The sequence below is a fragment of the Orycteropus afer genome, unplaced genomic scaffold (genome assembly GCF_000298275.1).
Source record: "Orycteropus afer afer isolate SDZICR_OR568_19922 unplaced genomic scaffold, OryAfe1.0 scaffold00047, whole genome shotgun sequence".
Taxonomy (NCBI): Eukaryota; Metazoa; Chordata; class Mammalia; order Tubulidentata; family Orycteropodidae; genus Orycteropus; species Orycteropus afer.
The window spans coordinates 6,576,543-6,591,855 of record NW_006921634.1 but is presented as its reverse complement, the minus strand read 5'-3'; the positions used below and the strand labels follow the sequence as shown (position 1 = coordinate 6,591,855).

Genomic DNA, 15,313 nt, shown 5'->3' with positions numbered 1-15,313 from the left:
GCTTGTCAGAGTCAGAGCGCGTCACCGTCGCTGGGAGAGACTCTAGGCTACCCAATAGGCAGAGGCGCTCGGTAGCAGCCTGGTGGGAGCAGAGAAATAAAAGTGCCGAAACAAAACCTGAGTGTGCCAGTCGAGGGCTAGTGGCAGCCAGCGAGCGGGCGTCCGGCTGGGCACAGGGGCCGGTGAGCCGTGCTCCGCTCAGTCCAGAAGGTTCTCCTCGGAACAGCCCTGTGCCCCCTTTTGCCCGCACCCGACTATTCACCGGGACCTGCGGCGAGATCACGACTGCGGAGTCCCACCGAAAAGTGGCCCCTGCAGAATGCTCCCTCACTTCTTGGTGCTCTGCCTCCTGCACTCAGTGCAAGCCACCGAGGGCCCCGAGAGCGGCGGGGACAACCAGAGCCTGGAGGCGGCGCTCGCCGCGCCCAACGCCTCTCACTTCTTCTCCTGGAACAACTACACCTTTTCGGACTGGCAGAACTTTGTGGGCAGGAGGAGGTACGGGGCCGAGTCCCAGGACCCCACGGTGAAAGCCCTGCTCATCGTGGCTTACTCCTTCATCATCATCTTCTCGCTCTTTGGGAACGTCTTGGTGTGTCATGTCATCTTCAAGAACCAGAGAATGCACTCGGCCACCAGCCTCTTCATTGTCAACCTGGCTGTCGCTGACATCATGATCACACTCCTCAACACACCTTTCACTTTGGTAAGGCTAGGGCGGCTGGCTGCGGTCCAGGCTTGGCTGGCTCACCTTCGTCCTGGCTAGACTACCCCCCACCCCTCCGCTCCAGCTCACTGGCTTTCTTAGTCTCTGGCTCATGTCTCAACTCCCTGTCTCTGCCATTCTGTCTCTTTCTATTATTCTCTTTCTTGGGGGTTTCTCCTTTGTCTCCTCGCCCCCCAATTTCTGTGTGGGACTGTCTTTCTTTCCTCCCTGCCTGTCTCCCCCAGTCTCTTTTCTTACTTGCTCTCATCCCTCAACATTCTACTGTTTTTCTGTCTCTTTTAGTGTCTTTCTCTGTGTCATTCTGTCTTTCTGTCTCTGTTCTCTTTTCTCTTTCTCTCTCTGATGTGTTTTGGTTTCTCCACTCTGTCTCCTTGTGTCTTTACCCTTCCTTCTCTCTGTGATTCTTCTTCTTTCTGTCACCTATTTATGACCCTTCCTGCGTTATACATTTTTCCATCTCCTCTCTTTCTCCTCCCACCTTTTCAGTCAGAGCTTCTGCATATAGCTTCTGCATATGTCACTGGGTCAGTGATTGGAGTATGTGCAGCCAGTGGTGAATGAATGACCATTTATTTTCTCTGCCACCCCACTGGGCATGGGTGTGCTTGATAATTGAACTGTAAACCACAGCCCCAGAAGAGTCCACAAAGATTGTTAGGTCACCCCCTGTCCTTGAAGTGCAGCCTTTTAGATACTCCCTCCGCCATGGGATGCTGCTTTGTGCTGGAATATCAAATAATTGCTCATTGTTAATGGAACATTAAGTGTGTTGTCCTAGACAGCTTCTTTAAATGACATCTCCCTTCTGTGGTGTGACAGTGAAGCTGTGTTGGGGAGGAGATGAGAGTGAGATAGGCTTGGCCCGCTGAGCTGGGATGGGCAGGGGCATTTACATACAAGGCTTCCTCCTCTAACGCTGGCTGCTCTGCATTGGTGGTGTGTGGTGTCTGCCCCTCTGTGGTTCTCATGGATGATTTAGATCTTCAAGGACTATGACTGCCAGATCATGATGACAGTTATGATACCTCATGTTTCTGAAGTATGAGTCAATTTTTTCAAATTATAGAATAATTTTATTGTCATTTGAGTTATTACCAGAGCAGTATTTGTTTATCTCTCTCACTCTTTTACTCATACAACCAGAAATAGCAAACAAGCAAAAAGAGGGTGAAGCCCCACAAGTCCATCCACTTATGTGAATGTCCTTCCACACCCTGTATTTTAAAAGGAATCTCACATTCCCTCTCTTGCCCTCATGTCTGAGAAGATTATTCACATTTTACAAATGAGCAAACTAGGGCACAAAGCAGTCCAGTTGACAGTTGATGGTGTGTTGAGGGAATGTTGAGTGGTTCAGTGTAACTGGAGCAGGGGAGGCTGGAAGCACAGTGAAGGAGTAGGGCAAAGGGAGAGAAGAATGGGAAGGAAGCCAGAAAGGAAGGTTGGGGTAAGGCTGTGAATGGGCCCAGATACTCTGGTAAGGCATCTGGCTTTGTCCTGAGAGCACAGGGAGCCAATAAGGATTCTGAGCTGGAGGGTAACAATAATCAGATTTTTGGTTAAGAAAAATGCTGTCAGCAATGCAAGGGATAAATTAAAAGAGGACAAGACTGGAGAACAGGGAAAGGTGTTAGGAGGCTAGAAAAGTGCAGATGAGATGATGGTGGACTCAACTAGGAGCATAGCTTTGGGATGGAAGAGGGAATAGATTTCAAAACTATTTAGAGGCAGAACTGCTTGGATTTGGTAATGGATTGAAGGTAGGCGGTGAGAAGTAGAAGTAGTTGAAGGTTCCTAGCTCTATAATGTTCCTGGACAGCCAGAAAGCTTTCAATGGCTCCTCCCTGCCTCCCCAAAAGAGTGTGAAGTCCACAGTATGCTGTCCTCATGTCATGATCTGGCCAGATTTGTCATTCACAACCCATATCCACACACTCTAGCTAAATTCCCACAATCCTGGGATTTTTGATCCTGTGCACATGCCCATTGTTCTTATCTACACATGTGCAAATCTCATCTACTCTTTAAAGCTCATGTTAGAGATCTCATATATTATAATAATGGCAGTTAGCTTTGTTAAGTACTCACTGTGTACTACACACTGTTGTACCTACTTTACGTGTATTATCTATCTTATCTGATTTTCGTAACAACCATGTGAAAGTGGAGAGCCCCATTTCACATGCAAAGAAAGTAAGGACTGTTGTTGTTGTTGTCAGGTGCCGTCAAGTCAGTTCTGACCCTATGTACAACAAAACAAAACACTGCCCAGTCCTGTGTCATCCTCACAATCATTGTGATGTTTGAGTTCGTTGCTGCAGCCACAATGTCAATCCACCTTGTTGAGGGTCTTCCTCTATTTCGCTGACTTTCTGCTTTACCAAGCATGATGTCCTTTTCCAGGAACTGATCCTTCCTGAAAACATGTCCAAAATACATGAGAAAGTCTTGTCATCCTCCCTTCTAAGGAACATTCTGGCTATACTTCTTTCAAGACCTCATTCTTCTCCCAGTCTATGGTATATTTAACACTTTTTGCCAACGCCATAATTCAAATATATCAATTCTTCTTTGGTCTTCCTTATTCATTGTCCAGCTTTTGCATGCATATGAGGTGATTAAAAACACCATTGCCTGGGTCAGGTGTACCTTAGTTCTCAAAGTGAAATCTTTGCTTTTGAACACTTTCAAGAGGTCATTTGCAGCACATTGGCCCAATGCAATATGTTGTTTGATTTCTTAATTGCTCCTTCCATGGGCGTTGATGGTGGATCCAAGTAAAATGAAATACTTGACAATTCAATCTTATCTCCATTTACTATGATTCTGCTTATTGGTGCAGTTGTGAGGATTTTTTTTTTCTTCTTTTGTTTACATTGAGGTGTAATCCATACTGAAGGCTGTAGTCTTTGATCTTCATCGGTAAGTACTTCAAGTTATCTTCACTTTCAGCAAGTAGTCTGTGTCATCTGCATACAGCAGGTTGTTGATGAGTCTTCCTCCACTCCTAATGTCCCATTGTTCTTCATATAGTCCAGCTTCTCAGATTATTTGTTCAGCATATACATTGACTAAATATAGTGAAAGATACAACCCTGACAGATACCTTTCCTGATTTTAAACCATGCAGTCCCCTGTTTGAACGACTGTCTCTTGGTCCATGTACAGGGTCCTCACGAGCACCATGAATTCCTGTTCTTTGCAAGATTACCCATAACATGTCATGATCTGCATGGTAAAATGCCTTTGCATTGTCGATAAAACACTGGTAAACATCTTTCTGGTATTCTCTGCTCTCAGCCAAGATCCATCTGACATCAGCAATGATATCCCGCATTCCACATTCTCTTCTGAATCCGGTTTGCATTTCTGGAGGTTCCCTGTCAATATACTGCTGCAACCATTGTTGAAATATCTTCAGCAAAATTTTACTTGTGTGTGTTATTAATGATAATGTCAGATAATTTCCAGATTCTGTTGGACTATCTTTCTTTGGAATGGGCACAAATCTGGATCTGTTCCAGTAGATTGACCAGGTAGCTGTCTTCCAAATTTCTTGGCATAAATGATTGAGTGCCTCCAGCACTGCATCCATTTGTTGAGACATCTCAATGGGTATTCCATCCATTCCTGAGCCTTGTTTGTCATCAAGCCTTCAGTCCAGATTAGAATTCTTCCTTCAGTACCATTAGTTCTAGATCATATGCTACCTCCTGAAATCGTTGAACATTAATCATTTTTTTTTCTTGTACTGTGACTGTGTATTCCTTCCATCTTCTTTTGGTGTTTTCTACATTATGCAATGTTTTGTCCATAGAATCCTTCAGTATTGAAATGCAAGGTTTGAATTCTTCAGTTATTTCAGCTTGAGAAATGCCAAGCATGTTCTTCCTTTTTGGTCTTCTAAGTTCAGGTCTTTGCACATTTCATTATACTTACTTTGTCTCCCCAAACCACCCTTTGAAATCTTCTGCTCAGATCTTTTACTTCATCATTTCTTCCATTCACTTTAGTTACTGTATGTTCAAGATCAAGTTTCAGAATCTCTTCTGAGATCTATTTTGGTCCTTCTTTTTCTCTTTCTAGTAAATGGCCTTTTGCTTTCTTCATGTATGTTCTGGATGTCATCCCACAACTCATCTGGTCTTCAGTCATTAGTGTTCAATGTGTCAAATCTATTCTTGAGATGGTCTCTAAATTCAGGTGAGATATACTCAAAGTTGTACTTTGGCCCTCAATTATTTGTTTAAATTGCCTTCAGCTTCAATTTAAACTTTCATGTGAATAATTGATGGCCTGTTCATAGTTGGCTCCTGATTTTGTCCTGACTGATTATATTGAGCTTCTCCATCATCTCTTCCCACAGATGTAATTGATCTGATTCCTGGGCATTCCAGCCGGTGAGGTCCACATATATACTTGCTGTTTATGTTGTTTAAGAAAGGTATTTGCAATGAATAAGTCATTGGTCTTGCAAATTCTATAATGCCATCATTATAGAATTATGTCATCATTTCTATCACCAGTGCCATATTTTCCACCTGCTGATGCTGCTTCTTTGTTTCAGACTTTCCCATTTCAATCACCAGTAATGGTTAGTACATCTTAATTGCATGTTTGATCAATTTCAGACTGCAGAAGTTGGTAAAAATCTTCACTTTCTTATATTTGGCATTAATGGTTGGTGCATAAATTTGTATAATAGTGTTATTAACTTGTGATCTTCCTTGTAGACATATGGATATTATGCTATCACTGACAGTGTTGTACTTCAGGAAAAATCTTTTTGACAATGAATTTGATGCCTTCCCTATATAATTTGTCATTTCTGACATAGTAGGCCATATGATTGTCCAAGTCAAAACGGTCAATATCAATCCATTTCAGCTCACTAATGCTTAGTATATTGATCTTTATGCATTCTACTTCATTTTGGATGACTGCAATTTTCTTAAATTCATACTTTGTACATTCTATGTTCTCATTATTAATGAATGTTTTCAGCTGTTTCATCTCATTTTGAGTCATGCCACATGACTTCATTTGCTAATGAAGGTCCCCAAAACTTTACTCCATCCATGTCATTAAGGTCAACTCTACTTTGAGGTGGCAGCTCTTCCCCATTCATACTTTGAGTGTCTTCCAACCTGAGGGGCTCTTCTTCTGGCACAATATATTAGACAGTGTTCCACTGCTGTTCATAATGTTTTCACTGGCCAGTTTTTTTTTTTAAGTAGATCACCAGGTCATTCTTCCTAGTCTGTCTTTGTCTGAATGCTCCACTTAAGCCTGTCCACCATGGGTGACACTGTTGGTATTTGAAATACTGGTGGCATGGTTTCAAGCATCACAACCAATCAAAAGCCACAACAGTACTAAAACTGACAGATGAGTAGTGGAAGTGAGGCCTACAGGCTATAAATATTTGCCCAAGGTAACAGATAAAAGTGGCAAAATGATGCTACAAACCACAATACTACTTTTTCTGTCTGGCTGACTTCTCTCTTTCTATCTGTATCATCTCTCTCTCCTGCCCACGCCTACATCAAGGCTCTTTGTCTGAGCCTTCTGAGGGCACTGTTTACTTTCTGTCTTACATCAGGGTTAGGTAAGTCCTCCTCTGTGTAAACTGGAAGCTCCTTGGTCAGAATCCATCTTCCATCTATCTCAGGCATGAGGAATGGCTCACAGAAGCTGCTCAAGTACTAACTGAGTGAGTGAACAGTCCTGGGTTTGTGGGATGAGCCCTCAGCCTGCTCCTGGGGCCCCCATATTGTTCACTGAGCTTGTCTTCTCTCCCTACTAGAGAAAATTCATCTGCCTACCCAGCCCCCAACTCATACCTCTCTAGAACCCTGAATCCCCCTCCCAAAGGATGAGTTCCAAGGCCTGCTTTAGTCAAGATTTGCTAGCTCAGACTACACTGTGTTGTAAGTTTTCAGATGTGTCTTCCCCATTTGACTGAAGTCCACATAGGCCAAGAATGAATTTTCTTATTACTCATAAAAAATAGCTACTATTTATTTCTAACAATAGCTTTCTGACAATCTGTAAGACACAATGTTCTGCCTTTCACAGACTTTTTAAAAATTTAGTCCTTACAGAAAGCTTTTGAGGTATAGATTTTTAAGTCTTTATTGCAAATGAAGAAACTGAGATGTAGAGAGATTGCATCCGTTGCCCAATGTTACATGGCCAGAAACTATTAGAAATGGGAAGTCTGACTCCAAAGCCCACATCCTTCCCAAGATCTCCTGGCACCTAATGCAGGGCTTGGCTCCAACAGCATGTTCTTTGAACTGAATGAATGAAGAATGAAGAGTGCTAGAGAGATCGCATGTGACCCATGTTTCAGGAAGAAGGGAGGAGTGGGAAGAGAACTCTGTTGGAGGGGGAGATGTTTCCCATGGGGTGCTGGGTATCAAAGTCAAGGTCATGTGTCTCCTGACTTCTGTGGGTTCATCTCCAGGTCCGATTTGTGAACAGCACATGGGTGTTTGGGAAGGGCATGTGCCACGTCAGCCGCTTCGCCCAGTACTGCTCCCTGCACGTCTCAGCACTGACACTGACAGCCATTGCTGTGGACCGCCATCAGGTGAGGACACCTACCTTAATGGTCTGTCCTTCCCACTCTGGCTTTGCTTTCAAGGGGCTGCCAGGATCTCTCATGACAATGTTATCATCCACTTGTTCAATTAGTGTATTTGTCAATATGAGCACTTACATTAGAAAGTAAACCCTCTGTCATAGATGTTGCAAAAATTCTTCCCCATGTGATGTTTCAGCAAGGATTTCTGATGTCACAAATTCAGTGCTGGCATTTTCTGTCTCAGAAACTGATGAGCTTGTTTTGGGAGTAGAATAACAAACATTGAAAAACACTACTGAAAAGAGAGGCAAATAATTACAGATCAGAGACATGCTTCTGACTGGGAGATGGAGTGGTGGTTCATTGGTCCAGGCTGTCAAGGAGGAAAGCAGGCTTGGGTGTCCAGGTGACAGGAGTGGTATCTAGGGTGGAGAATAGTAGAATTCAGGGGCAGGCCTTGCTTGCTTGCTGTTCTACCCTTTTGGAAACATCTAGGCTGGCCAGGTGAGGGAAACCAAGGAAGACCTGAAGATGTTCATCCTGGAGAGCATGGCTTCACTCCCTGAACATACTACACAATGAACCATGTTGCATACTCAGGCCCCCACTAAATCACAGAATGGAGGTTCAGAAAAGCATCTTTTATATACCTGATGAATGACAAGGGCAGGTTAGAACTGAGGTCTGTATGATTCTAAACCAAGGCTCTGATCACTGGGCCACCTGCTTTGAGAAGATTCAAGGGAGCCTACAGGTCAATATAGGAGCTCTGGTAGCATAGTGCCTAAAGTATTTGACTGCTAACCAGAAGGCTGGTGGTTCAAACCCACCAGTCAGGCGGTTCAAACCCACCTTCCTCAGAAGGAAGGTTGGGCAATCTACTTCTGTAGTGATACTGCCTGAGAAACCCAAGGAGGGGTCGCTATGAGTTGGATCCGACTCCACGGCACATAACAACAACAACAACAGGTCAGTACAGAGTATGGCCATTGGGACAAAGAGATGGGGTGTATTCTGAGTAATACCATGAGGTGCAACAAGGGCCAAGGAGCAGCAGGGTGCAAAAATGGAGATTCAGAGATGCAATTTAGTTTTGATCAACTATCTGATAGAATAATCCTAATTGAAAGGGGAAAAATGTAGAACAGAATTTTATATTCTCATGCAATACAGATTTTTTGGTGCCATTGAGGCTGGATGAACCCACAAACTATTGCCCTGAGATAATCTTTAAACTTGAAATGAAAAATTCCTTCTGAAGTCTTTTTTAAACCAGACAATAGTTTAGCTTAACTAGCAAAGAACATCTGCCTTGAGCACTGTGCTCTTTTAAAGAACTGTCTGTATAAGATCAAATTGACAGCAGTACCTAGAGAAGTTAGATAGGCAGCTTAGTGGGCAGTGAGCTTACATTAATGGGGAAAGAATGGTTCAGAAAAAAAGGATGAGAATGGTTGCACAACTTGAAGAATGTAATTAATGTCACTGAATTGTTCATGTAGAAATTGTTGAACTGGTGTGTGTTCTACTGTGTATAATTTCAACAACAACATCAAAAAAAAATAAAGTATTTAGAAAAAAGGGAAGAACAATTCTAATCTTAAAATGAGAATGTTTTTAAATTCCCAAGTCTTTGTTGAAACCTCTTAGAAGAATTGATTGACATGAAGTAGCAATTCCAAGATGAATTTCAACTTGAAGCCTGGTTTTACAATAAGTGTAAAACAGCTGGGCTCCATTGCAATTCTAGACACACCTTTCATAAACAATGTTGTGTACATCCAAGTAAATGTCAGTGCAGCTTCCCATGATAAATGATTAGGGTTCCCCTTCATGTCTGTCACCTTCAGACTCTCAGAGCCCCTCAAAACCTAGGTGAGCTAGGATCATGGGAAGAAGAACTCAGTTCCCAGTGTGGCATTGCTGGCATTGGTGTGAGCGCTGTGCAAGCTGACTCCTCCCAGGTCCTCTCCCTGGATCCCAGCTTTGTCTGGATATGACTGGCAAGAGGCATTTGATTCTCATTGATCCCAGACCTTCTGGGACCATGGAGGCTGAATGAACTCCTGAAACTGTTGCCTTAAGATCACCATTAAACCTTAAATAAAAAAAAATCCCCTGAAGTTGTCTTAAAATCCAACAGTAGTTTAACTTAATAGTGAAGAATGTCTACCTTGAATGTTGTGTTCTTTTAAAGAACTATATGGGATCAGGCTGACAACAGCAACTCAGCAAGGTTAGATAGGAAGCTCCTGGGCAGGGCGTTTATGTTAATGGGGAAGAGACAGTCTGGAAAAGGAGGGTGAGATTGGCTGTACAACTTAAAGAATACAAGAAATGTCACGGAATCGTACGTGTAGAAATTGTTGAACTGGTCTATATTCTCCTGTGTATATTTTCAACATCAACAACAAAAAGAAATTATTTTATTTAAAAAGTGATATCAAATGCAAAAAAAGAAAAGGCATTTGAACTGCCAGGTGTCAGTGAGCCCAGATGACAACCTCTTTCTGCCCCCGGAGAAGGGCTGTGGGGTGGGGGATGGGGGGCATGGCCAGTGCAGCTCAGGGCCCCAGTGATGAACGCAAAGGCTGCCTGACTAAGAGCACCTGCCCTAATGGGCAGTGACAAGTGAGTTGGATCATCTGAATTTCTCATTTGCTTCAAAACTTCTCTAGCCAACGATGCATGGTTTGCTTGTGTTCTAGGTCATTATGCATCCGCTTAAACCCCGGATCTCAATCACAAAAGGCGTCATCTACATCGTTGTCATCTGGACCATGGCTACGTTCTTTTCGCTCCCACATGCTATCTGCCAGAAATTATTTACCTTCAAGTATAGGTGAGGTGCAGCTAACCAATACTGAGTGTCCTGGGGACATTGAGAGGCTGGCTTCCTGTGTTCTTCTGAGTCAACCGTCAGGCATCTCCTGGAGCCTTGACAAGGGGGAAAGCTGAGCCCCTTCTGAATCCACAACATGGCACAGTCACTGATGAGTTCCCTTAACTTCTTGGTGGTTTCTTGGTGCATGCCTATCCTCTGCATTTTTTTTTTACTTTCTCTCTTCTCAACAATTTTGCTGCTGTTCCAAAACCAAAAACCAAATGCACTGCCATAGAACTGTTTCCAATCCATAGTAACCCCCATAGGGTTTCCAAGGCTGTGAATCTTAACGGAAGCAGACTACCTCATCTTTTTCCTGTGGGGTGGCTGGTGGGCTCAAACCACTGACCTTTTGGTTAGCAGTCAAATGCCTTAACCACAGTGCCACCAGAACTCCTTGTTGTTAGCTACAGTCAAATTGGTCCCTGACTCATGACAACACCACAACAGAATGAAACACTGCCTGCTCCTGCACCAGGCCCATGAATCTGTCAGGGATTGGACCTTTGTGATCCATAGGATTTCCACTGTCTGATTTTCGGAAGTAGGTAGTCAGGTCTTTCTTAGACTGTCTTAGCCTGGAAGCTCTGCTGAAGCCTATTTAGTATCATAGCAACATATCAGCTTGTCCTGACAGATGAGTGGGCTGCACATGAGATCCAATGGTTGGGAATTGGACCAGGGTCTCCCACAGGGAAGGCAGGAATTTTAACACTGAAGGAAACAACTAGCTTCTTCGTTATTCTCTTTCTAGTTCATCTGAGTGGGCAGAACAACGGTTATCAACTTCTGTCACTAGGGGGCATGTACTCCCAGACTGAGATTGAAACCTTCAAGGCCTTGTTTAAAAAGAGCAATGTTTAAATTAGAGATTCAAACCAGTTCATTCTGATTCGACCTCTTGTGAGAATTTGCATTTCCATTCCAGATATGCTAATCAGAATCTACAGGTTAACAAGATCTCCAGATGATTCTTATAGATCCCCAGGTAATTCTTATGTATAAGCCAAAAAACCAAACTCACTGCCAACCGACTCATAGTGACCCCCATTGGATTTCTGAGTCTGTAAATCTTTATAGAAGTAGATTGCCCTATCTTCTTTCCACAGAGTGGCTGGGGGGTTTGAACTGCCAACCTGCTGGTAGTGGTCAAATGTCTTAGGCACTGTGCTGCCAGAGCTTCATAATTCTTATATGTACATCTTGTTAAAATGTAGATTCTGATTCAATATATTTAGGATGGAAATGCTAATTCTCTGCAGGGGTCAAACCAAAATGAACCAGTTTGAAGCCCTGATTTTAGCCCACACCTAAAGACAGAAATATGTATGTGTCTAAATGTCTGAAGTAGAACTCTCTACTTTCCCACCTACTATTCTAGCTTAGGTTTCTTTACTAGTATGCTCTCATAAAATGAGAATTCTTTCTCTCAAAGCACTCGGTTTTTAAAATTTAAACCCTCATGTGTGTACCAGTTCATTAAAGGCAGTCTTCTCTGTTAGATTGTAATTTTGGAAAGTGCTGGGCCCATTTCTGATTTTGCTACCACTGTGTCCCTAGTAGGAGCTCTGGTGGCTTAGTGCCTAAGGCACTTGACTGCTAACCTGAAGGCTGGCAGTTCAAACCCACCAGCCACTCCTCGGAAGGAAGACTGGGCAATCTACTTCCGTAGAGATACCACCTCGGAAATCCAAGGAGGGGTTGCTATGAGTCAGAGCCAACTTGACAGCAGTGAGTTTGGCTTTGTGTGTGTGTGTGTCCCTAGCACCTAGCTGTGATGGCATAGTGCCTCGCTCTTTTACTCATACAACCAGAAATAGCAAACAAGCAAAAAGAAGAGGATGAAGCCCCACAAGTCCATCCGCTTATGTGAATGTCCTTCCACACCCTGTATTTTAAAAGGACTCTCACATTCCCTCTCTTGCCCTCATTTCTGAGAAGATTATTCACATTTTACAAATGAGCAAACTAAGGCACAAAGCAGTCCAATTGACAGTTGTCGAAAGAAACCAATCCCAATGGCTGATTTCAGTTAATTTATCATTTTTAATTAAGTTATAAGTACTCCTTTTATGACTTCTAGGATATTTAATCAAATACCTAGATCCCCCACCAGCATTCAAGCATGAAGCACTTTTTTTTTTTTACTGCTAACAGAAACAAATAGAGCTTTCTCTTGCTTTCACTAGTGATGCACTTACAGGAACACCCAGCCTCGTGGATATCACTAAAAAGCATAAAGAGATGAGAGATGCATTCCATATGAAATAAACAGTTGTTGTATGTGTGGTAGAAGGTACAAATAATGGGTTAGTTCAGGCTTTGCCACTCAACATTCTCAAAGGCATTCATATCTTCATCCCATACCTTTGTTTTGCTCTGAATTGAGAGTGGATAGTACAACGGGAAATTCCAAGTTTCATGAATCCATGATTTTCCAAGGATGAATTAATTCTAAGATTAGGGACACTACTGTCTTATGTTTTATTGACTATGCAAAAGTATTTGATTGTGTGGATCATAACAAATTATGGATAACATTGAGAAGAATGGGAATTCCAGAACACTTGATTGCACTCATGAGGAAAGTGTACATAGATCAGGAGGCTGTCTTTTGAACAAAACAAGGGGATATTGCATGGTTCAAAATCAAGAAGGGAGTGTGTCAAGGTTGTATCCTTTCACCATACTTATTCAACTTGTATGCTGAGCAAATAATGAGAGAAGCTGGATTATATTAAGAGGAATGTGGCATCAGGATTGGAGGAAGACTCATTAACAACCTGCAGTATGCAGATGACACAGCTTTGCTTGCTGAAAGTGAGGATGACTTGAAGATTAAAGACTACAGTCTGCAGTATGGATTATACCTCAATATAAAGAAAACAAAAATCCTCACAACTGGTCCAATAAATAGCTTCACGATAAACAGAGAAAAGGTTGAAGTTGTCAAGGACTTCATATTACTTGGTTCTACAATCAACACCAATGGAAACAGCAGCCAAGACATCAGATGACGTATTTCATTGGGCAAATCTGCTGCAAAAGACCTCTTTCAAGTGATGAAGAGCAAAGATGTCTCCTTGAAGACTAAGGTGCGCCTAAGCCAAGCCATGGTACTTTCAGTCACCTCTTATGCATGTGAGAGCTGGACAATTAATAAGGAAGACCGAAAAAGAGTTAATGCTTTTGATTTGGAGAAGAATGCTAAGAGTATCATAGTCTGCTAAAAGGACTAACAAATCTGTCCTGGAAGAAGTGTAACTAGAATGCTCCTTGGAAGCAAGAGTGGCCAGACTTCGTCTCACCTCTTTTGGTCATATTGTCATAAGGAACCATTCTCTGGAGAAGGATATCATTCTTGGTAAAGTGGAGGGTCAATGATGAAGGGGAAGGCCCTCAACAATATGGATTGACACAGTAGCTTCAACGATGGGCTCAGATGTAGCATGAGGCTGCCACAGGACTGGGCAGTGTTTTGTTCTGCTGTGCACAGACAGGGTCATTATGAGTCAGAGACAACTCGACAGCACCTAACAACAACAGTGTTTCCTTCCTTCACTAGAATGAGGGCATTGTTGGTTCAGTGACAGAATTCTCGCCTTCCAGGAAGACCCAGTTTCAATTCCCAGCCCATGCATCTCACACACAGCCACAACCTGTCTGTCAGTGGACGGTTGTGTGTAGTTATGATGCTGAACCAGTTTCAATGGATTATCCAGACTAAGAAAGACTAGGAAGAAAGGCCTGGCAATCTGCTTCCAAAAATCAGACACTGAAAACCCTATGACTCCACAACCAATCATGGGGATGGAGCAGGATTGAGCAGCATTTTGTTCTGTTGTGGATGGGGTCAACATGAACTGGAGCTGACTCAGTAGCAGTTAACAACAACTACATTCCTTGTCTTCATAGAGCTCCCAGCCTAGAAGGGGAGCCAAAAAACTGTAATGTAATCAGATAGACTTCAGCATAAAAAGTGCTGCAACAGAGGGATGTACCAGGAGTCTAGTGGAGGGAGAGTCAGTGCTTATTAGGATGAGATCTTTCCACACTAATATCTTTGTCTCTGCTTCTGCCTCCACCCTTAGTGAGGACGTCATCCGCTCCCTATGCCTACCAGACTTCCCTGAGCCTGCTGACCTCTTCTGGAAGTACCTGGACCTGGCCACCTTCATCCTGCTGTACATCCTACCCCTCTTCATCATCTCGGTGGCCTATGCCCGAGTGGCCAAGAAGCTGTGGCTGTGCAACACAATTGGTGACGTGACTACCGAGCAGTACCTTGCCCTGAGGCGTAAGAAGAAGAAGACTATCAAGATGCTGATGCTGGTGGTGGTTCTTTTTGCCCTCTGCTGGTTCCCCCTTAACTGCTATGTCCTCCTCCTATCCAGCAAGGTCATCCGCACCAACAATGCCATCTATTTTGCCTTCCACTGGTTCGCCATGAGCAGCACCTGCTACAACCCTTTCATCTACTGCTGGCTCAATGAGAACTTCAGGGTTGAGCTGAAGGCATTACTGAGCATGTGCCAAAGGCTGCCCAAGCCTCAGGAGGACAGGCCACCCTCCCCTGTTCCTTCTTTCAGGGTGGCATGGACAGAAAAGAGCAACAACCAGAGGGCCCCACTAGCCAATAACCTGCCGCCCTCCTGTCACCTCCAGTCTGGGAAGACAGACCTGTCGTCTGTGGAGCCCATTGTGGCAATGAGTTAGAGGAGGTTGGGAAAAGGCAGAGGGAGGGATTTATCTCCAGCTAAGGTTGGAAAAGAGCCTGAGAAGTGGCCTCCCTCTCACGTACAACCATTAACAATGCTGGAAACAAGTTCACGCAGAAGCCATGGGACTCTTGAGTTTCTAGAATACTCTGCTTAGCCTCCCAAGACTATCTAATGTGAAAAATATAAGCCACTACCATCTAGACACATGATTATAAATTCCCATCTAAGAAACGCTGTGTAGCATATCATCCTGGTGCATGAGCAAGAGAGCTGAGCACAACTTCAGCTCAGATGGGTGTTAAGTCAGTCATTGCTCCAACTGTCTGGCAACTGGCTTGTGTACAACCCTCCCTACTGCTCAACTCAAGAAAACCTGACTCATAGCCAGGAAG

The 15,313-nt window shown here is 43.4% G+C and overlaps 1 protein-coding gene across 1 annotated transcript; it reads left to right on the top strand.

Annotated features, from left to right (window-relative positions):
• Window positions 1-319: 319 nt before the first annotated feature.
• GPR83 (G protein-coupled receptor 83) lies at window positions 320-14,916 on the top strand. Its single transcript, XM_007938062.2, has 4 exons — window positions 320-706; window positions 7,197-7,322; window positions 10,025-10,158; window positions 14,292-14,916. The coding sequence occupies exons 1-4, from the start codon at window positions 320-322 to the stop codon at window positions 14,914-14,916; spliced, it is 1,272 nt and encodes a 423-aa protein (XP_007936253.1).
• The last annotated feature ends 397 nt before the right edge of the window (window positions 14,917-15,313 follow it).

Bases quoted from the DNA above. Each gene is read 5' to 3' on its own strand.
- GPR83 (XM_007938062.2), top strand. From the start codon at position 320: ATGCTCCCTCACTTCTTGGTGCTCTGCCTCCTGCACTCAGTGCAAGCC. The intron at 7,323-10,024 runs GTGAGGACACCT...CTTGTGTTCTAG, and splicing joins TTGCTGTGGACCGCCATCAG to GTCATTATGCATCCGCTTAA. The intron at 10,159-14,291 runs GTGAGGTGCAGC...CTCCACCCTTAG, and splicing joins TTATTTACCTTCAAGTATAG to TGAGGACGTCATCCGCTCCC.